Here is a 26,876-nt window from a genome sequence, read left to right as displayed (position 1 = left end):
GAAAGGTGAGAAGCAGGCATTCTCATACGTGGGGAGGCAGGAAGGTAAATTGGAAAATGTCCATCAAAATGTTAGATGCACCCAACTACCAATTCTCCCGGTAGGAATTTACCCACAAACATGTTCACAAGAGTGCACAAAAATACATAGACATTGTACGATCGTCTAAGATAGCAAAAACTTAGAATTACCACCATGCCCATTAATGGGGACAGGTTAAACTCCTGATACTCTATGAACACATCACCGTCCAGGCAACGTTTGAAGTCAGTGAGGTAGGTCCTTTCACGCAGAGAGAATGACAATGTCAACATTAATCATTAAGTGCAAAAGAGCTGCGTGCAAAATAGTGCAGCATATAATATAATCCTACTCAGGAGGAAAAAAAAAACACCCAATGCCTGTAAATACATGGAAAGTACTTGCAAGAATTCACAAGAAACTCTTAACAAAGGTGTCCTGAGGGGAGTGAGGCTGGGATGCGTTCCCCTACTTTCAGTGTATAACCTTCTGTTCCAGGTAGACGTTTTTATCCGTAATTTTTTTTACACATTATCTATAAAAACCCCTGATTTTTAAAATGTGGCTCCTGGTTGGAATCGTCACACCGTTTTAAGGGTTTGGAACTTCTACTCTCCTTGTTTCCTATTATGTAGTCTTTGTTCTGACTGACCCTGGGAAGCTGGGTTTTCGCATTTTCTTAAAGACGGGGTAGCTCCCAGCTGTCGCCCAGCGCCTGCCCTGTCCTCTTACTGTCTAGTCTCAGAATGATTCTTGGAAAGGTTAAATCTGACCCTACCACTTCCCTCCGGGAGCCCCCCCAGAGGCTTCTTGTCTCGGAATAGCCAGCTAAAAGCTCCTGTAAGCCCAGGCCATGGAGCTCCCGCCCCATCTCCCGGAACCCACTCCCTTCTGTTCTCCAAGTCTACAGCTCCCCGCACGGCTGCGGGCTCTCTGTGGTTTTCGAAACACACCAACCGTGTTCCCTTCTCTGCACCCACTCCCACATGGGCCCTTCTTCCCTCACAGCATTCTCTCTGCTTAGAAACTTCTTTTGCTTCCTTTGACAAATGTCGTCTCCCCTGACTACGCTTCCAGAGGAACCATCTAGCACTTTCTGACACTTACCATCCTGACCTGTTAGAAATGTATTTGCATGTTGCAACTTAATGTTACATATTTATTTGTTGATCGCCTATCTCTGTTCACTAGAACATAACCCCCAGGCCAGAAGACACCTGCCTGGCTATGGAGTACTGAGTCCCCAGAGCTTACAGCAGTGCCTGTAAGACAGAAAGTGAAGTGAACAAATGATCTTACTTCCAGTGCTCTTGGCGCCAAGTCGGCAAGCAATCAATCATAATTGTGTAATAACAGCGGGTTTCGCCCATAAGAATGAGAACAGCAAAGTGGCTAGGAACGTGGCTGCTTTCTCACTGGGTTTACCTTAGAGAGTGAGTTCAAACTCGATTGGTGATGCTTTCTCTGATTTTTCGACCCACTTTGGACTCTCTCTTCCTGGCTCCGATCTGCCTCTTTCCCAGAGCTCCCTACCTCAAGAACATCTCCACCATCCTGCTATGTCATTCAGGCTGAAGATTTGAGTGTCCTTGATTTTGTCCTCTCTACATCCCAATGCCAATCACCAGTCCAGACCTGCTGTCCTGACCAGATGTTGCAATAATTTATTCATGGGATCCTTGCCGCCATCTTGCCCCAGAAGACCTCACACCCACACCCCCCCCCAGACTCTTCCTGCCCCCACTACTGCTTTATCTGCCTGCCAAAACATGTCCCGCTCCTCAATCCCCAGCTCTAGGACTTTTCTTCTGAAGCAGGTTTCCCAGGCAGAACGCACCATGCCATAGGATCCCACACCCACCCCCTAACAACCCATCAGGATCTCTCACTAAGAAACCCTTGTCTGAGTGCCAGTCCCGCTACAGAAGACCACAAGGTAGAATTAGGTCAAAACTGGTGCCAAGTACCCAGAAGATATTGACAGAATAAGCAATCTGTCCAGCATGGCGGACAAGAGCTAGATTTAACAGCTCTTGGAAAAAACTAAAAAGATCACAGTGAAAAGAAATCAACAGAGGTCTATTCCCTGGCTCAGACTCATTGTTAACCTATTTACTGGTAAGTTACAAGGTATAAGAGGCAACAACAGGAATAATGGCAGCCTGTACTTACGGAAGGCTGACTAGGCGTCACACGTGTTTCTAGGTTCTTATTACCCATCCTCTCATTCATCTGCACAAGAGTCCAGTGACTATCACTATGCTTCCCCTTTTTGAGATGAGAAAACTCAAGCACAGAAAGGTTGAAACAACGTCTTGAGGTCACACAGCTGGCAAAAGCGTGAGCCAGAACGCAAGCCCAGGCAGACCCACTCCAGGCCGATCTCGCCCACTCCATTTTTACCAGCCCAGAAGACTGTTTCAAGACCCTCCTTCCTGCTCCATGACAGTGAAGTGGAACACAGGGACCCTAAGCAAAGAGAACAGCTCCAGCCCAGCCAGCAGCAAACCATGATTTAGAGAAGGTACAAAAGGAGTGTTGGGTGACATGAGTGGAAGTTTCCTCTTCTCCCCACGCAATGTGTCCCATGGCATCACAGCCTGTCTCCTGTCCCACAGATTCCATACTCCGTCCCAATACCGTGTCCCCTCCTGCCCCAACCATCCACACATTTGTAAAGAGGACCACGGCCTCCCAGCCTCCCCGTGAGCAGAAGCAACATCATCTCAAGCATCACCGGCCCCTCTCCTTGTTGGATCTTATTTTATTTTTATCATTACCCTTAGTACTCTGAGTTACAGCAGCCAATTCCTACCAACTTATAAGAGCCACGCACATTCTCCCATTGGGTACACATTCCAGGGAAAGTTGACCGTACGTTTATTGAAATCTGATGCCCATGAGCTGAAGAATAAGCATGTTTTTGCTGGTTTAATATAGTTCAGTTTCTATTTGGACGAACGCCATGAAAATTGGTATCTTCCACTGCCAACGGCCATTAAGCCAGCAAAAATCAACTTTATGAAGAAAACCATGTCTCTCGGTTTATTTTTCTTTGAAAATTATTTCAAAAGAGGGCTAAACACTCAAAAGTAATGAATGATTATGTAGCAATAATGCATTAAGGGATGAGACAAATAGACCTACCTCAAAAGGCGGCTGAGGACGAATCTGAGTATGACACTGAGGGTCGCTCCTTTGTCTGAATTCTCACGTAGCTTTAAAAACGACCTTGCACTTAACCAGCCACTGAGAGAGAGAGAAGACTAGTCATGGAAATTGCTTGCCAGCGAGCGATACAGTGCATCCGATGATTAACTTGGCTGTCTGTATCGGGGTCTAAGAAGTGATACTGTAGTGACAGGATTATTTCCAACACTAAAACAGTAACGGTTTCTTTTCTCGCCATCGAGGAAATGCCATGGCCATCGCCTGGAGCTCAGCATCTTCCCCAACCAGGAGACCCAGGCTGAGGTTGCGGCCACTCTCTGAAAGGTCACCAGGGACCAGGGCAAAGAACAAAGCATGCTGGAGGGCTTGAAACCAGCAATTAAATGCTCAAGCCCAGAAGGAACCTGTTTAAAGTTCTTAGCACACTGGCAACACTAGGTGCCCCTCACTGGCAGACCTAGTTCCCACCCAACCGCCACGTGGCCAGGAAGCAGACCAAGGGCCTGGAGGAGAGAATCAGAGGTATTTGAACAGCTCTACCATAGGACATTAGCCTTTAGAAATGATAACATCCAAAGCCACATTGTTTTCAAAGTACCTTTGCTAACGGGGTTGTTTTGGCTTCAAGAGCAATACCAAAGTCCTTTGCCATAAGTGTTTATGGAGTGAGTGATTGGTAAAAGAGAAGATACTACCATCCCTGCTTTCCTAATAGGGAAACTGAAGCTCCAAGACTCAGTGGGTTGCCCAAGATTCTCCACCAACACATCCTGATGCCAGATTTGTTACCCGGAACGCTCAGCTAAAGAAACAGGAGACATCTCTGAGCTCTAGCTTGACGATAAGCAAGGTTGGGAGGGAGTTTCCTGACCTTTTGACATGGATGCCAATGATCGTTGTGGGTGTCTCCCTAAGGAACAAATGCATTTTCTATTGCAAAAGAGGGCTGTGTGTGTGTTAGAAGGGCTCAGGGAGGGTTAGAGAACGTCTTTGTTCTCTGCCAGCATGACTTTCCCTTGAAACGCAGCAAGTCGGAGTCACTAGAATAGGAACACAGTGGATAGAGACGTGTGGAAAGGAGCGCTGAGTTGTGGGAGTGGGACAGCCAATTCCAATGCCGGCCTCCTCCCCATGTCAGGAAAGAACGAATCGGGGTCTGTCTCTGTGTGTGGGCAAGCACCATCCTGCCGTTCCCTTCTTCCGGGGGCCAAAGAGAAAGGCTGGCGGGGAAAACGGGCTGTGAGCAGGAGACGTCTCTATGGGATGCTGGGAAGACCCAGAGACCTGACCCCAGCGGGGAAGAGGACAGTCGTGCGGTAGAGACGCGCAGAGGTTCTGGAGCGGTAGAAAGGGACCCCGACCGTCCCTGGCGATAGGAGCCTTTAGTTTTACCATGTAAACAAACATATGACTGGCATGGTGGGTAAGCCACGCTTTGGGCCCGAAACAAACACTATGTTTCAGTTCTAATTCTAACTTTCCTGGCCGGCGGTGGGGGGGGGGGGGGCTACTGGGACAAGTTATTCCGTCTCTGCACATCAACTTTCCCAGCTGTAAAAATGGACGTGACATGGGTTCCGACTGCCTGGGTTCACTGTGTATGGAATAAAAGACTGTAGGCTCTTAGCATGATGGCAATACTAGGACTCACTTAGGAATAGTCCCATTGTCCAAATGAAAATTTTATTTAAGGGAATTTGTACATTTTCTTTTTTCTTCCTTTCTTTTTTTTTTTTTTTAAAGTTTATTTATTTAAGTCCTCTCTACCCCCCACGTGGGGCTTGAACCTATGACCCCCGAGATCTAGAGTTGACTGCTCTTCCAACCGAGCCACGCTGGCCTCCCAAGGTGCCCTTTCTAAAGTAAACAGAATGAATACAGGAGGGGAAGGAAACCGTTCGCGAGACAGACAACGAGAAGCAGAAGCAAGTAGGGATAAAGAGAAAAGAGACGGGGGTCGTGGTCTTCTGGGCTGATCCAGGGGCTGCCGGCTTGCACCCACCGTCCTCAGCTCCTCACGCTGGGGCTCACGCGGTGGTTCTTGGACTCAGGCAGGGGGCAGCGGCACCCCAAGGGATTCTTCCCAGCCTGGGCAGTGTGATTCAGTGGGCCTGGGATGGTCCTCTGTAACAACCTTCCAGAGGAGACTAGTACAGCTGGTTGGGACCAGACTCTCAGAACCACTGAGAAGAGGCCCAGCGCTCCCCCCGAACGAGCCGGAGGTCGGATATGCAGTCCTTACAATAAAGGGGCGTCTCCGCGCCGTTTTCTTCGACATCTGAAATTTCATAGCCTTGGCCTGTGCTGTGGCTATCTCAGGGTCGACCCAACGGCGTCTCTGTTATCGCAGAGAATCGCACCGATAGTCCAGGCATGACCAGCGGCCTTTCAGGCCTTCATTCTTCCCTCCTGGTGGCAGCCCTCCAGCTTGAGTTCTGGCTCAGGCTCCAGCCAGCCTGATCCGTCCTCGCCAGCTCTCGCCCTCGGTTTGGAGCTCTGGCGACCAGCCCCATCCAGCATTCGGTGCCTTTTTTTTTTTTTTTTTTCCTTGTTCTTAGTAGTCCTCTTGCAGGGGACAGAGTTCTGGACTTCGAATGCGATCCCTTGGGCTGACCTCCCCACCCTCAAGGGGCTGGCCCAGGTCTCCCGTAGCTGGGCTTTGCCTGCCTGGTTAGGCCCAGCTGTGCCCTCCTGGAAAGTCTGGTGCCTGATGGTTCCCCAACCCTGCAGATGGTGGCCTCTGACCTTTGCCTGTCTGGGCCACTCAGCGGTCACCCTGGCCACCTCCTAGCCCTGGCGGCCAGGTCTCAGCTCATTCTGTACCCTACTTTCTGTGCATTCCCCCAAGAAATGATCACACCAGAGGCTTGAGCTAAAGCAATTAAGAAACCATTTCCAAAAGAAGAAGAAAGGAAAAAAGAAAGAAAGAGAGATTGAGAGAGAGAAAGGAAGAGAAAGAAAGAAATCATTATTGAGCAATACTATATCCTTAGCACCTACCTTAGGTCAGTGACAGCAGGACCCAAAGCAGAAGAAAGTCCTGCCTTATATTCCCGTGGAGACAATAAATAACATAGACAATAAATACAGAAATAATAAATAAATGGCATCTCTAAGTATGTTAGATAAAGAGAAAAAATAAACCAGGAAAAAGGAAGTTAAGAGTGGTGGTGGGTCCATTTTAAACCAGGGGGACCAGCAGGACAAGGAGGGTAAGGCAGTATTTGAACAAATGCTCCCTCTTTCTCTCTCTCCCCTCCCCTCTCTCTCTCTCTCTCTCCCTCCTTAGCTCGTCTGCACTAGTGGCTCCCTTAGCCTGAAGCTTTCCCGTCCTGGATTCTCCCATGGCCGGCTCCTTCTTGCCGCTCAGTGCCAACAGCCCCTCAACAGACAAGCCTTCTCTGACGACTCTAAACCACGGTTTCAGACAAGCCACTGTCGTATTCTTTCCTAGTATTTGCTATGACCACATTTTAAAAAATTATTTCTTTGTTTGCTTATGGCTGGACCCACACACACACACACACACTCATGGGACCACAGGAAGTCCTTGCTTGTTTTGTCCATGGTTGTAGCCTCAGGGCCTAGAACGAGGCCGTGCAAGCAGGGGTTCAGTAGGTGATGGTGGGATGGATGACTGCCTAGCACCTGATGAAAACAGCTGCGTCTACGGTCACCATGTCCCCGCGAAGGAAGAGACATTGAACCCAAAGGAGGTAGAGACAGTCAGCACAGACAGTCAGAGAATGTGGACTCCAGAGTCAGCCTCCCTGGGCGGGGATGGCGGGTCCACACCGGGACACTTTCCCTCAGGCTCAGGAGTCTTTCCTTTAAAGTAGACACTCCGGGGCGCCTGGGTGGCTCAGTGGGTTAAAGTCTCTGCCTTCGGCTCAGGTCATGATCTCGGGGTCCTGGGATCGAGCCCCGCATCGGGCTCTCTGCTCAGCAGGGAGTCTGCTTCTTCTTCTCTCTCTGCCTGCCTCTCTGCTGACTTTTGATCTCTGTCTGTCAAATAAATAAATAAAATCTTTTAAAAAATAAATAAATAAAGTAGAGATTCTGTCGTCTATCCTCAGCCATAAAGAGAAATGAAGTTGTTCTGCCACAACAGGCATGAGCCTCAGAAGCTGCGCACTAACTAAAAGAAACAGGCACCAAAAAGCCAGAAGCTGTGAGGTCCATTTAGGCGAAATAACCAGAAGAGGTAAATCCGCAGATTCAGAGAGTAGATTTCCAGGACTTGGGGGCGCGGGGAGTGGGGAAGAACTGCTCAGTGGGTATGAGGGCTCCGGTGGGGCTGCTGAACGTGTTTCTCGGAATCAGTTAGAAGGCGCGGTGGCCCATTCCTGGAAATGTACTAAGTGCCGCTGGATGGTTCACTCGAGGGGCTCGATTTCATGTTAATGTGGGTTTCACCTGAGCAACAGCAAAAAATGAAAAATGGGGACTTGGTGGTCCCCTGTTCTGGGGGCATCATTAGGATTACGTGAGGTAAAGCTGTAGCACTTAACACACCGCCTGACATTCATCAGGCGATCAAGACAATGGGCCTCTCAGTCGTCTGTTTAGATAAAGAAAGCGTTAGGCAATGTCACACCATTTTCAGATTTGTTCACGATTCACTCTAGTGAGAACCGCCAAGTTCATCATGGATTTGCATCCGTCCATGGACCAGAATCTGAGAATCACTGAAATAAACCATTTTGAGTCCGATAAAATCTCCTTTCGTTAAAAAAAAATTTAGAGGGACACCTGAGTGGCTCAGTGGGCTAAGCGTCTGCCTTCGGCTCAGGTCGTGATCCCAGGGTCCTGGCTTTGAGTTCCTCATGGGGCTCCCTGCTCAGCGGGGGGTCTGCTTCTCCCTTTGCCCCTCCCCCCGCTCCTGCTCTTTCTCACTCTCTAGCTCCCATTCTCTCTCTCGACTACATTAATAAAATCTCTGACAGCCATCCCAACTCATTTTACACACCGAGTAGACAAAAGAAGGGAGCTACGGACAGCAGAGCTATCTACAGCCCGGCCGAAGGGAGGGCAGGGCGCGGAATAAATGGGAGGCATTCCGTTTTTCTCACTAAAGTCATGATGGCATCACACCCGCGCACACATCCCCGAACAGCCACGTGCATACAACAGCGGAGAAAACACCCCATTACCTGACCAGGAAGAATGTGTCGACCCCCAGGTAGAAGGGGCCGCTCCGAGAATAAAGGTAGAGGGGGTTTTTAAGCACTCTCTTTCTCCACTCGAGCACATTATCTGCAACAGACACGAACACAGTGTCTTTTTGTCTCCCAGAAGAAAGTCACGGGATCTGTGTTTTCCGAACAAGCAAAAGGAATGCCTTCAACTTTCTTAACCTCAAGAGGATTTCGGGCAGCCCCACAGCTTGAGAGGAGAAGGTGTCTTGGATTAAGAATTAGGCACCTCAAAGTGTCCACCACGGAGTGGTAACCGAGGCTTTGAGCGGCTTCCTTCTCTCCCAGGGCCCACAGCTCCACGGGGGGCCACGGCAGCGTCACCCCACCATGGGCCGGTGCAGATGGCCGGGCAGCTTCTTCAAACCGCCCCAGGCTGACACCTCCCCTCAATTCTGCCCCACGGGTTGGCCCCACTTATCAAGGGCTGATCCTCCTGGCATGCACTGGGAGGGAGGCAACAGGCAGAAGGCGGAGAAACACTAATTCACACCAGTGCCCAGTATTTTTTCCCCTTTTCGCATGACTATGTTTCCAGGAGAAAGAAACACCAGTTTCTGGATTCCTTCATCATTACTAGAAGGAATCCAGCTCTTTGGACAGTGACTACGCAATCCTCGGGTATCACCGTGCTCCTGTCCCTCAGGGGCCCGATTCATACCCAGGAGGAGGTCAAGCGACAGCTGGGCACTGGCCTGGGACACTCGCTTGCAGGAGGTCATGGCTGTGTGTCTAAAACGGAAGGCTGCTCTGGGGGAAGGTGCAGCCTTGTGCCCCTGGCCCAACGGGCTCCCCTCGCGTGGAAGCTTCTCTCTCCCTCCACTGCTCATGGGAGCTCGTCGGTTCTCCTCACCCAAAGACAGCCACGCGGTCATCTGCCCGGTGTGCCCCGACACGATCCAGAGGAGACTCAGAACCCGGATGCCGTTGAGCACGGAGCACGTGCGTCCTGGTGTCTCCAATGTCCAGACGGCCGGCACGGTCTTCTGCCAAGAGAAGCATTTCAGAGCGTGCTCCATGGCTCCTGAAAATCCTGGACAAGAATGCAGGTGTCACCAACCACCCTGAGAGCCAGGTCGGTCCACACGCTGCCCCACAAATAAGAGCTGAAACACACACACACACCGTGTCACACAGACACATCTTCACTGGGACCCCGGGCTGCTCAGCCCAGTTCCCCGGGGTACCCTCCTGCTCTGTCTGCGCAGCTTCGGATGTGGTCTGTAACCCTGGACTTGCCCCAACATGCCTGCTGGTGGCCGGTGCCCACACTGCCACGCACAGACTACGCTAACCGAGCTCAGGCCCCAGGAATGCCAGCACCTGACCCCTGTCCTGTTTTACAAAGTGGGGGTGGGGGGGACTTAGAGATCATTCAGGAACCACCGGCTCCATAAAGCCAGCGTTCCACTCGGAATGGCATTCCTTCTGTCTTCCCAAGGAAGAACTGTTTGCAAACAACACCCCTGCCTGTCACGTGCAGGGGTGCAAACAGAGGGGCAGGCAGGACAGCCGCTAAGGAGCCCGGCCTTACAGTGAAATGCTCCTGGCTCTGAATCCACCTCTGCTTTCCTAGACGCTCTGTAACCTCTGGCGAGTCAGTTAACCCCTCTGTGCCTGTGTTTCCGCATCTAGGAAATGGGAATCAAAGTAGATCCCACAATCTTAGGGTTACCATGAAGGACAAACGAGGTGACATCACAGCCACTCTGCTCACTGCGATAAGCCCGATCGCTTTCATCTCTTCCACTTCACTTACTCCTCTTAATTTCTAAAAAATTTCAATTGGACTCACGTAGATTAACGCCAGACAGCTGGAACTGGGAACCGGGACCCTCGAAGGAAAGCTCAAGCCACTCTGAGAGACTCGTGCTTTCTCCTGGATGTGGCTTGGGCTTAAACATTGCAGGCACAAGGCTGCAGAACTGAGACTTCCAGATGAGAGCTGGTGTAACAGGTGCTGGAAACCTAACTCAGCTTCTTCGATGGGAGAATGTAATTGCCCAACTTTTTGAGGTTCCAGCGGTAAATATGAGTTTTTCCCTTGGAGTCACTCTCCAGTGTCCCTGCCTGGAGGCACGGAGCTCACCAGCGCTTGGCACGGCACAGTCAGCCGTGTCCCACGCCCCGAGTCCCGGCTCCCCTAGGCTCCTGAGAAGCCACTGCCACGTGGAGAGAGGCAGCCACGGGCTCTACCCAGTATCACCCACCCTCTGCCTCCCGGGACCTCTTCCCTCACTTTTAAACTGAGCAGGCATTTTGGCCGGGCTCCTGGGAGCACTTGAGCACGTTTGTCAAATATCCAGCCTGATGTCTACGTTGGCAAGCGAGGACTGAATACATTTTGCTACCATTTGATTTTCTTTCCATCTAAATTCTGCTTGCGGGTAAGCTTAACTAGTAGCAGCTTATACTAGTGTCTGAAAATAACTGGTCTGTGCGGAGGAGAACAGCCTCTCATTTGTAAATGGAAAGGAGAAGCCGAAGGGGCCTGGGGAGGATCAGGTGAAATGATGCATCAGCGGTTCTCGTAGTTGGGGGGTGGGGGTACCCCAGTCGAGCAGCTTCAGCATGACCCGAGAACCTGTTAGAAAGGCACAGTCCCAGGTCCCACCCCAGACCTACTGACTCAGAATCTTTCCAGCCGTGCAACCTGGGCTGTGACAAGCCCTCCAGGTGCTTCCGAGGCGCACCAAGGCTTGGAGAACCACGGGGTATGACGATGTGTTGGAAAACGTCGAGGCCCCTTTGGATTTTCTCAGTGATTATTACTGTGAGCTCACTTCAAGCATCTGACCACAGATTAAGAGCCCTGACTTCCAGGGGCTGAAACCCACGGCTATTTATTTCATGGAAGCTTCCTCGAACATGCTCTCATATTTTTCTCATCTAAGTAGGAAACGACAGGCTCGTGGAACAGGAAACCGCTCTAAGCGAATGCCGTGATTATTTGGAGGATAAAGAACCAAGACTCTGAAATGCCCAATTTGGCTCTAAACTTCTAGAAGACACGGTAGTCTTATGTTGATTTGACTCGCTAGTGAGTGGAAAAATGGAGAAGGAAAAAGATGCTGAGCCTAGGGCTCTCTCCATCTCAATTTTCATTTCCAACCATTCAGGATATGATATTTTACTCTGATGGTATAAACACAAGATATATTGCTACAGCAACAGAACATGGGACCCCCACCCCCACACACGTTCCTGAAGCCACACTTGAGTGTAGCTGCTGAAAAAGCGAACATAACCTTTGTATCCTGATCCCAGAGAGTCCTATTTTGGACTAAAACCCTAACGTTTCAGTGGCTGATTGCTGACTCCATACCAGCTGTGTCTGCCTAAAACCCTGCGATCTGGCCTTAAAATGCCAAGCTCCAAGGCTCAGCCTTCCACCTGCTGATAGGCAATGGTGAATGTGGGGGCTGGGGGCTCCCCCTCAGTGTGATAACTAGAAGCATGTGGCAGGTGCCGGGAACCAGGCTGGCCTCGACAAGGTCAGTGTTAGCAGAGGTCTTGGCCAGTTAAAGCTGCCCCCCTCCTTGCCCCCTTCTGGCTTAAAGGAAGAGAATGAGGAAAAGAGCAATGAATCAGGAGGACGGTTCACAGTATCTCATTTCATTCCCTCCACGAATTCCATTGTATGCCCCCATTTTGCGCACGTGGAGACTGAGTTTCCTAGAGGTCAAACAACCTGACCAAGGGCAGAGCTCAAAACCAAGACAGGTTTGACCTGGGATTGCTAAGTAGGGGGTCTTTCTGCCACACCCGAGGAATTCTACGTGGCAGCTGGGGAGTCAAGTTCTTGAACCACTTTCCACGAGGAGACGCTGAGGGGCTCTGAGATTTGGGGGAGCGCATTATAACTGTCCTCAGTATCTGATATGGGGGAATAGAAACAAGAGACTAGGTTGCACGGCCAAACCAGGACCTGAGAGTAGAAATTACAGAGCAGCAGGGACAGACTCCGTGTAGGAGCCCAACGGTGAATGCTTCCCACAATGAGGACGTCGGGTGCGGTGGGACCACCAGGCCAGCAGGCGCCTTCTAACTCGGGAAGGAGGGCGAGCGTTCTCGGCTCTTCTGCTACACCATCCGGACACATCAGACACAAAAATGTCTACACCATCAGACACAAAAATGCTCTGTGTTACTTTCCTAGTGTTGGGAGTCTGCACTGGGGTTACATTTGCTTTTAGTTTTGCCTGAAGTTCCAAACAGGATTGGATAAAATCATCACTGCACCCTCCATAGTGAATGTACTCCCCGAAGCTACTCGATCACATTCTCATAATCTTTTGGGCCATTCACTGAAACTCTGTCTTATTTTTTATCCCCTGAGCTGGAGGAAGGGAAAGGCCATTATATGCACCTGCAGGGGCTGTCAGGCACGAGTCCCTGCATTCTAAAAGTGTCGACAGGCATGCTCTTCTTGTTTCACGGTGTGTGTGTGTGTGTGTGTGTGTGTGTGTGTGGTCTTTGCCTTGCCACATGGGCAGGTAGAAATGAAGGAAATGCTCTTGGTTTTTACTGAAACACAACACAAGGTGACCAACCGCTTACTGCCGTCCAGCTCTCCCTTCCCGAAGCAGGTTATCTAGCTCCGGGGTCGGCTGCCCTCCACCAGCCTTTAACCATCTGTGCACTTACTCCCCTGGCTTCATCTGAATGTAAATCCTTTACCTTAGTGATGCCAGAAGGTTCTGTGAGTCATGTGCGTAGCTGCGACAGTGAACATAGACACTGGGATCGTGGATTTGTTCTCTAAAGGATTACCCAGAGCGACCCAAGCTCCGTTCTGACCTAGTCGCTGGGTAGCACGGAGACACACTGGACAATTGTACCCGAGGAAGAAAGCAGCATTTTCAGCGACCTCGCCTTAACACTCCGATAGCAAACAAAGACTGAATTGTAACGAGCAGAGACTCAGCCTCCACACTGGCATTCGGAAGCCCTGCGGCATTCACCAGATTCCAGTGCCAAAGGCTTTACTTTCCAGCTGTGACTCATCTAAGTCACCTCTCATGAGTGGTCTTGGGCTCTTAAAATGCCTACTTTTTCCTCTGCTCGGGGCTCCTGATAGTGAGAGATGGGCCGGGCAAGCTGTTCTGCTTCTTGGTTCATCCGTCTGCGTCTCTCTCAGAGGCAGACTCCTGTTGGTGGCCAGAGGTACAGGTGACGACCTGCCGTCGGACCCCCGCTCCCTGGCTGCCACGTAGATGGTCCCAGCCAGGGGCAAGGAGATGCCCAGTAAGGTGACGAACCTGCAGGGAGAAGACAAGTGTGACGAAGCCTCACCTCACACCAGGGCCACAGGAACATGAGAGAAAACAGCCCAGGGGAAAACAAACCACTCAAGCCCCCCACCAAAATACAGATAACAGCTTTAAGGGGTTGGAGTAGCGTTCTAGAATAAAAAATGAAAGAAATGGTGTGCCTGGGTGGCTCAGTAGGTTAAGCCTCTGCCTTTGGCTCAGGTCATGATCCCAGAGTCCTGGGATCGAGCCCCGCATCGGGCTCTCTGCTCAGCAGGGAGCCTGCTTCCCCCTCTCTCTCTGCCTGCTTCTCTGCCTACTTGTGATCTCTCTCTGTCAAATAAATAAATAAAATCTTTCAAAGAAATGATAAAGTCAAAGATGAACGGATTTCACTAAATTTCTTATTATAATTGTAAAAAAATATTCATAAACAAAAGCAACCGAAACACTGAGGGAGCTACTTGCATGTTTGTATTTTCACTTGCATTATGAATTTCAAGATCAGTAAGAACCCAACTCACACACACACTTAGAAACAGGAGTGAAACATAGGAATGCAGATTAACTTGGGGGGAAACTCCTTGTTACCAATTTTTTAAAATGTTCATTAAACCAGTTTATTGAATCTATCAAATTGGCACTGGTTTTTATAAAGGTAGCCTTTGATGCGGGTGACGGGGTGGTGGTGTAGACATGGACATCTCCCAGCGGGGTGGTTATTTAAGTGAGGTTTTCGGGAAAGCTTCTTACCAACCATTCCAGCCACAGGCCAGCAATTCTATTAGTTTGTCCCGAGGACAATGCATGATACAAACCAAGAGTTAGAAGCAGGATTGTTGAGGTGTTCGTGGGAGAAGCCATGCCTCAGATAAAAAAAAAAAAAAAACTAGTTTTCAGAACTCACACCCTAAGAACAGGACTATTTGGAGACAGGACACATTTCTCAGTGACTCTGGGACTCAATCACTTGTGGGTGTGGCCAGCCTTCCTCTCGAACACGTCCGAAGTTTCTTGCTAAAGGTACATAGTGATCTCCCGTGGAGCCCTGGCCAGACATCCCTCGGGAATGAAAATTAAATGACGACGCATCATTGGAGAGTGGAAGATGATAACATAGCCCTAACATACACATCCCAGCCAGGTACCTAGGATGCCCATACTCACAGACACACGGCGACAAAGGTGTCGAAGGGGAACTTTCCAGAAGCGCATCTAGCCACAGCCACGCCAGACGAGGAGGAAGAATTTGTTGTAAAGAGAGAGAGAGAAGGGGCCAGAAATGAAGCATTTCTGTATCTTAAAATATCTACCAAGGGGGAAGAAAAGAGATTGTATTAGTAACACTTTATTTTGCAATACATCTACTTTTCCAAGAGTTTTCATATTTATTACTTCAAAACAAAACTTTGACATTAAAAAGAGCAGCTGGCTTTTCATATATCTGATGTGGGGATGGGGAAAATAAGGCACAAAGTTGCTGAGAGTCACAGAAGGGGGAACTCAGCCCAGTGCAGTGTGGACCGCGTTCTCCAGGACCCGTGGTCCGCCCAGACTCCCGCATCCTTTCCCAGCACAGCACTGGGAAGGACAATCATAAAAGGCGCCATCGCCAGCTCAGATCTGTTGGAAACAGGTTCCCATGAGAGAGATAAATGCGATATGAGATGAAAAAATACGACGGAAGCCCACAGGCTGGGGAAAGTTGCGGTCTACAGTGGAAACTCAGAAACACCAACTCAGGGCACAGCTCATGGTCACTGTCAGTAGTTAGTAGGGATATTAGTGGTAAGACAAGGGCCGTGGTCTTGAATTTTCACGGGCCCCAGAAATTACCGGGAGGGTTTCTCCATGGACGGCTCCCTCCCTCCCTTCCCTGCAGTCTGATGCAGTAGGTCAGGCGTGGGACCTGAGAGTTTCCATTTCTAAAAAGAAACCAGGAGCTCGTACCACTGATCAGGGCACATGCGCTGAGCGCTACAGGACGAGGGAGCTTCCAAAACTCCAGCAAAGGTTGGGAACTCAGTATGTTTTCATTCAATAGCAATGGCAATGAGGAATACCAAAAAAATACAGTCTTCAGAGCGCATTTAGGTATGAGACATGTTTCGGTCATTATCTTCAATTCACCAAAAACCTACAACGAACTACTATTTACCTTAATTTACAAACAAGGAAAACTCTCCTTAGAGAAGCTCATGCACTTAAGCATAGCAGCTAGGAACACAGGTCCTGCAGTTAGAGGGCCTGGATCTATCCTTTATAATACGACCATGGACAAGTTACTTCCTTGCCCCATGCCTCAGTTTCCCCTCGGTAAAATGGAGCTAACAGTTCCTTATAGGGTTGTTGTGAGAACCAAATGTAGCAATGGCTATAAAGGACTTAGCAAGTGCCTGGTACAGTCAGAGCTCAGTAAACATCAGCTGTCTCTATTATTGCCGCCAGGAGCGGGGACAGAATCCGCTCAGATCTGTGTGAACCTGAAGAGTGTGGACTTTTTATTCCCTCACTCTACCTTAGTTCACCACAATGCATGGCCTAGACTTGGATTCAGGAGGCTTGGGTTGGAGCCTGCTTGCTGTGTGACCCTGGGAAAGTTACTTCCCCTCTCTGGGTCTCATTTCCTCCTCTGGCTAATGAGGAAGTGTGAGTTGGACACGACATCTTCTAACGTTCCTTCTGTCTCCAATACCCATTGTTCCCATGAGTGTGAAGGTTTCTGAAATGTCCCAATAGATCACTGGGATCTACTGTAAGATTAACAATATGTGTTAATTGTGACTCTTAATCGTAACCTATTAAGGGTGGAACTGGGAAGGAGGAGGTGTCCACGTGTCCTCAGCACAGTCGAGGGTGACCATTAAGTAGGTCCCCAAAGGGGACACGGCAGCAGTTTCCTCATTATCCAATTCCATTTGATCTGAGTCAATGCCCCCCTCCCCAGGCTACTGCCTGGTCCCACATGAATTTACCAAACAAACCTTCCACTGAAACAGAAGCGTACTGACCAGCTGCCATGTCTGTCCTCACTGTGCCTTAACTGCACAGCACAGACAGGAGGCCACAGGGAAATCCAAATCAAGATGTCAAAAAGCTTCATAGTTTACCTACACTCTTAAAAACCTTTTTTAAACAATGTAACTTAGGGGGGCACCTGGGTGGCTCAGTCGTTTAAGCATCTGCCTTCGGCTCAGGTCATGATTCCAGGGTCCTGGGATCGAGCCCCTCATCGGGCTCCCTGCTCAGCGGGAAGCCTGCTTCTCCCTCTCCCACTCCCGCTGCTTGTGTTCCCTCTCTTGCTCTCTCTCTCTCTCTCTGTCAAATAAATAAATAAAAATCTTTTTTTAAAAATGTGACTTAGGGCCCTGATTGTAACAAGCAGTACAAGACAACAGAATGATAAAGTGTACATCTGAGCTTCCCCATGAAACCTTTCATCTTCCATTGTGTTTTTAAAAGTACGCTTTTCCTTAGGTCTGACTCTTCCTGTCTCAAGAAGCACAGGCTTAATGGCAGCCGGAAAAGGTTCCTAGTTGTCTCAAATGATCATCTTCCTGCATCTGAGTCCTAGGGGAGCTGCCTCACAGGCCCCAAAGCTGATTAAAGCAAGTTCTGACTGACTTCACCTCCACTGCCCCAGGGGAATCCCTTCCGGAGGGCAGCGGTTGCCCCCGGATGAAGTCTGAAGCATTGAACAACAGTGTCCAGACCCTGAAGGAGGGAGGAGGGTTAACACTGCCTCGTGACCCCAGACACTCCAGGCTACTGGATGCTTGCACTTGTCAACCATGGGATCGCTCAGGCCTAGCCAAGAAGCCAAAACAATGTGTGCACGCACGTGTGTGTGTGCACACACATCAACTTTGTCCTGCAGACACACAGGCCCATCCCTTCCACTCCCTCAGGGATAAGAGCACATGGTGGGGGCTTCTGACGGATGGCCCCTCCGGCCCCCGGCCCACCACTTTTCTCTTCCCTCCTTCTCCCTGCTCCTATACCAAGCGCCTTACCTGCAGATTGTGGACAACAGAAGCCCCACCTTCCTGACCCTCCCCCACAGTTCTCCCTCAGAGGGGAGTGGGCAGCCAGCTGGGCGGGGAATTCTGGGGTTCTAGATACTCGGAGTGTGACTGGAAGAGAAGCGGAAGGTGGTCACGTCCCCTTGACCCCACAGACATCTCATCGGGGAGGACATGGCCAGAAGAAGGCAGGAAGCGTGGTCCCTAAAGTGAGGGGCCTAGGTCTGAGGGCTGCACGGCAGACACCACTCCCCCAGCTGTCACAGTACCCAGCCCAGCCAGTGTCCTTGTGTGCGAGGAAGTTGGGACACACACACGTGAGCACAGTACCCGGCCCAGCCAGTGTCCTTGTGTGCGAGGAAGTTGGGACACACACACGTGAGCACACGCCCAGGGAGCAAGCCCAGGAGAGACCGGATTCGATGTCCTCCGTCCTAGCAGCACCGAGGAGAAGCCCCAACACCCGATGCCAAATCCTACCCTAGTAAACAAAGCCAACTGGCAGCCTGCGCACATTCAGCCCAAGCGAAGTGTCTGCACGGCCGGACTCTAGGTCTACATAGGAGAGCTCTGGATGATCTGTTTCCCACCAATATCTGGCCACACGCCATCAGCGGCACCTTTGCTAACCCAGGTCAGTCAGCTCAAGCCCACGCGGCTCCTTTCAGCCCTCTAGTGCGGTCCTTCCCTCCGACCCCACGGCTTCCCCCAGCTCCTCTGCGCAGCCGCCTGTCCCCAGCTCTCCACGTGTGTGCCCATGGGTGCTTCCTGACCCCTTTCACTCTGGGCACATGTGCTTTTCCTGCTCTCTAAATTGGAGGGCCCCGCACATGAGGGACTCCTGCTGCCTCCGATTCTGCCCCCCTTGGCACGCACACGGGACCCCGCACAGAGGCCAGAGGCATAGGCGCTCAAGACATGGTTCCTGAATTAACCGGAGAACAGAAAATGGTATTCTGTGAAATGTTTTGGATTCATTTTTTTTTTTTTAAGATTTTATTTGTTTATTTGACAGACAGAGATCACAAGTAGACAGAGAGGCAGGCGGCGGGTGGGGAAGCAGGCTCCCTGCTGAGCAGAGAGCCCAATGTGGGGCTCAATCCCAGGACGTTGAGATCATGACCTGAGCCGAAGGCAGAGGCTTAACCCACTGAGCCACCCAGGCGCCCTGGATTCCTTTTGAGTCCTTTTGAGACCCTTCTGTGGGCCTTTCAGGGAAGCATTATTAAAATAGCTCCATTTTAGGGGGACCTGGCTGGCTCAGTCAGTTAAGCCGCTGCCTTCAGCTCAGGTCATGATCCCAGAGTCCTGGGATGGAGTCCTGCATTGGGCTCCTTGCTCAACAGGAAGTCTGCTTCCTCCCTCTGGCCCTCCCTCTGCTCACGCTCTCTCTCTCTCTGTCTCTCAAATAAGTAAATAAAATAAAATAGCTCCATTTTCTCAGTGCTCTGGGAAGCCCTGCGAGACGGGGTAGGGGCAGAGGTCGCCCCTCGAGGTGCCAGCACCGTTGTTCTGTGTGGCCTCATAATCTTGATTACACTAGGCAGGGCGAGATGAAGTCAGCCTACCAGCACAGGAACGGGGACACATATCAGGGTTGGCGACACATCGATGGCAGCCTGGTCTCACTGCTTTGGGCCACTGCCCACAGAGACACGGTGGCCGCCATAACATGTTATAAAATTTCCGTGAGGACAGGAGATGGACTGAGTGTGAGTCCCTAAGAATGGAAATACGTAGCCCTTCAGAGATGAGTCTGGATAAAATTCGCTAACTCAGCGTTCGTGGACCCTTACCCCAGTCCCTTCTTGTCCATCTTCTGCGCTGTCCCTGTGACCAGACCCAACTGCTCTCCAGTTAACTCCACGCAGATTTGCCTGACGTCTCTCTCTCAAGCGCATTCTAAGGGTAGGGCCCCAGCGTTGGTGGCTATGAGTCACCGTGTTCCCGATTCCCTGTGGCCTTTAAGGGACGTCCGATATCTAGGCAAACTGGGAACCAGGCATGAGGTCGTGTTCTGGGTTGAACACAGCCCTGCTTGAATTGTGTCTCTCCCTCCCCCACCCCCAAAAGGTCCAAGCCCTAACCATCCCCCGCCCACCCCGGGGCTGTGACAGCGACCTTATGGGAAATAGGGTCTTTGCAGATGTAATCAACTCAAGAGAGGTCCTACTAGGTTAAGATAAAAGTGGGCCATAAATCCTGTGTCTTTACATACACAGGGAAAATTCATTAACAGAGAGACACACACGGGGGGAAGGCGGTGGGACCACAGAGGTAAGGACAGGAGGGGACGGGCCCCCTTGTCTGCGGCTCTTGTCCCAGGAGCCAAACGGAACACTGCGAGCGAGGCTGACACACGGCGACGTGAGCTGTCAGGGAACGAGCCGGTAACTGCCTTCGTGATCATCACACCCAAATTTGACCTAGATTCGTGTGCACTAAAGCTTCAGGAGGTGACTGTCAGCCCCCTTGACCCTCTCAAGTGATGGCAAAGAGATCTCAGAAACAAGAAGAACCAGAAAACGGGTTCAGCACAGGCATGAAGGCAATATTTTGGAACAATCAGATATGATAGAAATATAATGTATTTTTTTAAAGACTTTTTTTTTTTTTTTTTTTAATTTTAGAGATGGAGAGCAAGAGAGAGAGTGAGCAGCGGGGCGGAGCAGAGAGAGGAGAAACAGGAGCAGGGAGCCCGACACGGGGCTCGGTGTGGGGCTCGGTGTGGGGCTCGGTGTGGGGCTCTATCCCAGGACCCTGGGATCATGCCTTGAGCAGAAGGCAGATGCTTAACCAATCGAGCCACCCAGGTGCCCCAGAAATATCATGCATTAAGATGACCCAGGGTCTTTCATGTGTCTGTGTGGAAATCAGAAAACCTTGATTTTTACAACCAAACAAATGACACCTTGTGACTCACACGTATTTGGAGAACAACTTGCAAGCACGTGTCCCCCTTTTGCTTCCCATATAGAATCCCCTCTAGCCACGGGTCCTTAGAAGAACCTGAAATACTGTCCCCTGGGCCACGGTCCTCGGGAAGACGATGAATGAAGTGTTTATTAACCTGCTTGGAGGTTGGTTTCATTTCGGTCCACATTCCCAACACCCCCATGTGACATATTTTCATTCTGAAGAACTCACGTGAGGTCAGGTGACTGAAATGTTATAAAAGCCTATGGCAACCGCATAGGGAAGGGTTTTTTGCCTGTGTTTTGCCTTCCGCCCTGCCCAGAATCCTCTTCCCTCTCTCTGCAATCTTGGGCTCATTTCTTCTCGGCCTGTCTGTGACAGTCCCCACCTGTGAACTTCCTGCTCTGTTCTGGGGAAGCGAGGCCTGCACAGACGACGTCACCAAAAACTTTAGGGAACAGAAGCTCCTACATCCACCCCTGTCAGCTCTGCTCACCCCAGGCAGGGCCCTTCCTCTTCCCAGGTCCTCAAAGACAATCCTCAAGATATCTTTCGTATTGATAATAACATCTCACCTTCCTCTTTATTCTAATGTCAACTCTGGCTAATCAGCTTAGCATTAGCCAGGAAAACTAGGCTAATTGATAAATCTCTTAAATAATAATGAACATTAACTCGGGCTTAGCGAGCCATTTATGCACTTGAAATGCTAATCTAGTAACAAGCCAGCACATTCATCTTCGTTGCTAGGATATGGATGGCCTTGCCAACCCGAACTAGAATTGAAATTTAATTCATAATATTCAGTTTTCTTTTTAACGGCATGTACAATATTTGCCTAGAGAGGCAGATACTGGGCCTGAATCTGTAGGGATCATCATAAATTCAGAGGACGGTGTCAGGTTATTGAAAACGAACCGCCCTATCAACACTTAAAAGAAGATGTTTACTATGTGCGTGATATTGTGATATAAAATGAAATCTATACTTGGTCTTCAGCCCAGGTTCCTGGTACAGAGCTCGTAGAGCCCTTGGAATTTCCTGGGTGACAGGGGTAGGAGGAGGGGTGAGCTCTCATTCATAATAAGCTCCTTTCAACCAGACTCGAGTTGATGCTAACAAGATGACTCCAGGAGGAAGGGGCTGGTTGAGGGAGGAACCAACCCTATGATTAGAGGCTTCCAGCCCCATCCCCCACCTCCGGGAGGGACAGAGATCGAGTCAATCACCAACCGGCGGGGACTTAATCCACTGTGTGTCTACACAATGGAACCTCCATGAAAACCCTACACAAAGGGGTTCTGAGAGCTTCTGGGTTGGTGAACACAGGGAGATGCTGAAGTGGAGGGTCACCCTGAGCTAGGGGGCGGGGGGAAGCGCTGAGTCCCTTTCCTACAGCTTGCCATGTGTGTCTCTTATATTTGGCTCTTCCTTCATAAGAAGGCAGTAACAGCAAAGTGTTTCTCTGCGTTCTGTGAGCCATGAGAGCGAATTATCAAAGCTGAGGAAGATACGATGGGAATCCCTGATTTGTAGCCAGGTCAGACAGAAGGGTGGGTAACCGTGGGACTCACTATATGGGATTGGTGTCTTTCTTGGGGGATGGGCTTGTGGGAATGAGCCCTTAACCTGTGGAGTCAACACTCTCTTCTGGATTGTGTGATGTGAGGGGGGAAACCCACACATTCGGTGTCGGAAGTGTTCTGGGAGTAGAAAATAGTGTCTTCCTTTTAAAGTGTCGTGCTAGTTCTTAGTTGGAGGGCCAGAATAAATACAAAAGACCCTAGCAGTAACACTTCTGGGCTTTAAAACTCTTGCTTTGAACATTCCGAAAGAGAGAGAGACGAAGCCAAACCAGTTTCCACGTGAACTAGAGTGTGTTCATTCTGTGAGGCGACCGTCAGCAGAGCCTGAAAGGCCACAGAGGGCTGGAAGCGCACTGGTCTTCGTGGCCCGGCCCTCTCCGTGTGGAGGACATGACGGAAATGTGGGGAGATTAAGTGACTTGCCCAGGATCACGCAGCGGGGAGGTGACAACCAGGACCGAACACGGGACTCCTGGCCACTAATCTAGGACAACACATCAGCTGCCCACAGTCCCAGTTCAGAATGGCCTTCCGGATTTGTGACAGATTCCCACACACGGGCCCCAGCCCCGCACACGCACGGTACGGAAACCGGACACGGCCCACCTCCTCTCTTCAGGCCTAATCGGGCCACTGAGGGTGACGGAAAATTGTTTCCATTTCAACTTCGACTGTGGAAAGACTCGGCCCTAATCTTCTCTTCATTCTCTCTCCTCCTTCCTACCTGCTTCCTTCCTGTCCCACCGCCTCCATTCCCAAATCCCCCAAATGCCAGTATTCTCTGTGTAGTGGACTTATCGGGAGGAAAGGTTGGTTCATTCCCGAAGGAATGACCTTTCTTGACTCCAAGGAGACAGTAGTTTCCCTGGGTATATCCCGGACCTACCCAACTGAGACATCACGGTCACATCCTCTTCCGCGCAAGAATCAGGGACACACACGCCTACCCTGTATTCGGCTCCGTCCTGAAAAACACAACGCCACAACGTTCTTTCATTTCGTGTTCTCGGCATCCATGCGCCCTCATTTCTAAGGCCGCACTGTGTGCCGCCCGAGAATTAGATTAGGACAGGGGAGAGAAAGGTATTGGTAGATGTCTTTGGAGATGGCTGTCCCGTTACAGAGCGGTTTGAGTTAAATCTACCTAAGATCAGATGCACTCGTCTTCACATCAAAGCCACGACAATGTGGGCTCTGTCCCGGTTCTCCTGTCCCCCATAGTACGGGTCATGCTATGATTTGACAGTCCTATAATTTTCAACAGAATTGCCAAGTGGCGATTTCTTTGTGACAGGACATAACATCTCAAGTAAAGATTTTATTCATCAGTCAAGCCCGTGATTAGAATGCCTGTCCCAATAAAGAAAAGATAAATCATAAAAATTTCCAGAACGCTACTTCTAAACATGGAACTTACATGATTGTGCAGGCCTGACCTTTTGCTCTGATATCAAAACCATTTACCCGGTCAAAAAAAAGATATGACATTTGTACACATGCATTAAACCCTCAAACAATTATCCTAACCCTCAGTGGGGCAAGAGGAACGGGGTGATAATTTCTCTATCTCCAATGGTTAACCATTGCAAGTCCGTTTTATAGCATGAATCTTAGAGAGCTTGGATTTCTTCTTGCTATTTTATATGCAGGTTTCTAGCCAACCTATTATTTTTCTATTAGTGTGATGTGATGTCATTAAGTCTATTTTTGTATTGAACAGAAGGCTGCGCTGCTCCTGGTTTTATTTTCCAGCAGTAAAAGAACTAATGTGCTTTGACTGTAAAGAGCCCTGTGACCTCAGGCAGATGCAGTGATGCTCAAAGTGCAGGCCCATGGGCTAAGATAGCCCCCGATTCCTCTCTCTGAGCTCTGTTTATGGGACTGGATTATAGGCGATGGGAAGTCCACCCTCCTGTTGGTATTCCAAAATCAGATGGTGAGTCAGGAGTTAATGGCCAGAAACACTGGCTGGGACTTGACCTTGGATTCCACACGAAGGTTGTCCAGAAGGCTTGCCCCATACAATGGGGCAGGGGGAATGTCTGAAGTCTTAGGCCATTTCTGGACAGTGGCCCCCTGTAACATCCCACACTTAGAACATGCAAGTGCAGCTGTTTGCAATTTAGTTTTAACATTTTGTCAAACATCTTAAGAGTTTCAGGGTTGTTTTGTTTTGTTTTGTTTTTTATTAAGGGAAGCAATCAATGGAGTTGTGCAGGGTTTCCTATCACGAAGTTCAGCCGTGCCCCGAGAGCCGGAGTGCAGATCCCTGCCTTGCTCACCTGCAGGATGTGAATCTTGCAGTAGTGGCCTTGGAAACTGCCGGAGGGAGCGCGGGTGGAGAGGCACTCGCTGTAAGATCCCAGCCTGTCCACGTTCCCGTTCAGGACGTTGCTCCCAAGCTTCCCGGCGGAGTCGTACACTGAATTTCAAAGCAAAACAAGCAGGCAAGGTTAGCTTCCTTGTAGTACTTTCAAATGAATTTCTAGGCACTCAGTTCCACCTCCTAAAGCAATCAGTCTGAGAGACAAATGATTTAGATGCCACTCTGGGAGTCTGCATCTTGTACCCACGGTCCCTGCCCTCCCTGAGGGAGAGCAAGGCTGTATGTTCTCAAGTTGGCCGCATGGTCTGTCGCTGGAAAAACAAAACGACAACAACAACAAAAAAACTAGGCATTTGAATACTTTTAAATATACATGCTTTGAGGGAGTAAGCAGAGGTAGCAAAAAAACTGGTAACTTTTTTTTCTCCCCCCATACAGCCAGGAGAAAATACTCAGCCTTTAAAATTTTTTATCCAGTTTTGTGGGACTTTATTATAGAGAGTTAAATTTTTTTTTTTCCCCTCCCTCAGGAGCAGAACCGAGCAGCCACCAGGCTCCACGGTTAATGGCGCTCTTTACCCTGGTCAGCAAAGCTTTTTCTGTTTGTTTGTGCTCCAATGTGTCATGTCCTTCACTTAAAATAATTCCCTTGCTTTCATTTTTTAAAAGATTTTATTTATTTATTTGACAGAGAGTGAGTACAAGCAGGGGGAGTGGCAGGCAGAGGGAGAGGGAGAAGCAGACTCCCCACAGAGCAGGGAGCCTGATGTGGGACTCGATCCCAGAACCCTTGGATCACGACGTGGCAGACGCTTACTGGACTGAGCTATGCAGGTGCCCCTTCTTTCATTTTTCTTCATCTCTCCCTTCCTCGCTCGCGTCCCCGTTATCCCAGCCCCTACATTTGACATCTGTCCTCTCATCCGTAGCTGTTTTTGTTTTCGGTAAGTGTATTTATAATCTATATAAATGATTTTGTGCTTCAGATCTCCTGTCTCTACACATGTCCCTCAGTGCTATGTTTGTGATGCTATTCAAGTTATATTTATGGTGTCATTATGCTCAGACCTTCTAACGACCCGTAATAATGCATCAGAATCATAGCCTTAGCTGTTCCCTGGGTGGTAGACACAGAGATGGCCTCCAACCCCCAGGAACCCCCCGGGTGTCCCCATACGGACCTATGTGAGGCTTTAGCTCAGATATGCGTACCATATACACGACCGTCAGTGGGACTGCGGCGTCAGAGAGTAGACAAATACTGGTAAGTCCCATCAGACTGTGCTCCAGAGTGAATCCCCCAATGTACCCTCCCCAGAGACGCTGAGCCCTAGTTCTTCTTGGCATGAGCCAACTTTGTCATTTTTGACAATTGAATGGGTACAAAATGCTCTCCAGGGGCACTTAGCTGTCTCCGTTAACAGAGCATACAACTCCTGACCTCAGGGACGTGAGTTCAAGACCCAGGTTGAGTGTAGAGCTTATTGGAGGGGGGGGTAGGGGCAAGAGTTATAATGCTGGGGTAGGGTTATAATGCTGTCCAGGGGCCCTTGGGTGGCTCCATTGCTTAAGGGTCAATTTTGGCTCAGGTCATGATCTCAGGGTTCTGGGATGGAGCCCCGTGTAAGGCTCCCTGCTCCGCGGGGAGTCTGCTTCTCCTCTGCTCCCCCTCCCCCACCCCGTCCCCGCTTGTGCTTGCACGTGGTTTTTCTCTCTCTAATACATAAATAAAATCTGTAAAAAATAAATATAAAATGCTATCCAGTTGTTTTAACTTTCATTTCTTTAATTACAAAGAACTCAGGGGATTATTGTCAGCCATTGACGTTTCCTCTTCTCTCAAGTCCCGTATGTATCTTTTACCCATTTTTTTAAAAAAAATTTATTATTTATTTGACAGATAGAAACCACAAGTAGGCAAAGAGGCAGGCAGAAAGGGGAGGGGGAAGCAGGCTCCCTGCTCAGCAGAGAGCCCAATGCGGGGCTCGATCCCAGGAACCTGGAATCATGACCTGAGCTGAAGGCAGAGGCTTCACCCAGGCGCCCCTCCTTTGCCCATTTTTGATGGATTTGCTCTTTGGAGGGTTTTTTTGTTTTGTTTTTTGTTTATCGTGTTTTTAGATTTGCTCCTTGAGGCGGAAGAGCTCCTTGTCAGTCTAAATACGGGTCCTTATCTACCTGAGTCACTGAAAACACAGACTCAAAACACTTAGACTCAGTGGGTTATCTGTGGGTTCCTTACTCATGGCGTCCTTTGCTGGACAGAAATTCATTCTTCTAAGCCTGCACTTTCTGTTCCAGGCTTTCAACAACTTTTGTTCTGGTCCAGACGGGCTACATAATTGGCAGAACTAATGTAAAATGAAAATGCAGGGCCTCTTGTTTCA

The 26,876-nt window shown here is 49.7% G+C and overlaps 1 protein-coding gene across 1 annotated transcript in view; it reads right to left on the bottom strand.

Annotated features, from left to right (window-relative positions):
• LOC101678925 (O-acyltransferase like protein) overlaps window positions 1-26,876 on the bottom strand; it is a 64,352-nt gene that overhangs the window by 23,406 nt on the left and 14,070 nt on the right. The window contains exons 2-8 of the mRNA XM_004745686.3: window positions 24,446-24,585; window positions 23,050-23,128; window positions 14,807-14,948; window positions 13,440-13,648; window positions 9,241-9,420; window positions 8,346-8,448; window positions 3,169-3,270 (exon numbers count right to left, since the gene is read on the bottom strand). Of these exons, the coding sequence (XP_004745743.1) occupies window positions 3,169-3,270; window positions 8,346-8,448; window positions 9,241-9,420; window positions 13,440-13,648; window positions 14,807-14,948; window positions 23,050-23,128; window positions 24,446-24,585 (955 nt within the window). The remainder of the gene's footprint in view (window positions 1-3,168; window positions 3,271-8,345; window positions 8,449-9,240; window positions 9,421-13,439; window positions 13,649-14,806; window positions 14,949-23,049; window positions 23,129-24,445; window positions 24,586-26,876) is intronic.

The sequence above is a fragment of the Mustela putorius genome, unplaced genomic scaffold (assembly GCF_011764305.1).
Source record: "Mustela putorius furo isolate JIRA1106 unplaced genomic scaffold, ASM1176430v1.1 tig00003858_pilon_pilon_pilon, whole genome shotgun sequence".
NCBI lineage: Eukaryota > Metazoa > Chordata > Mammalia > Carnivora > Mustelidae > Mustela > Mustela putorius.
The sequence above is the reverse complement of the archived record's forward strand: the minus strand, read 5'-3'. Positions and strand labels throughout refer to the sequence as shown.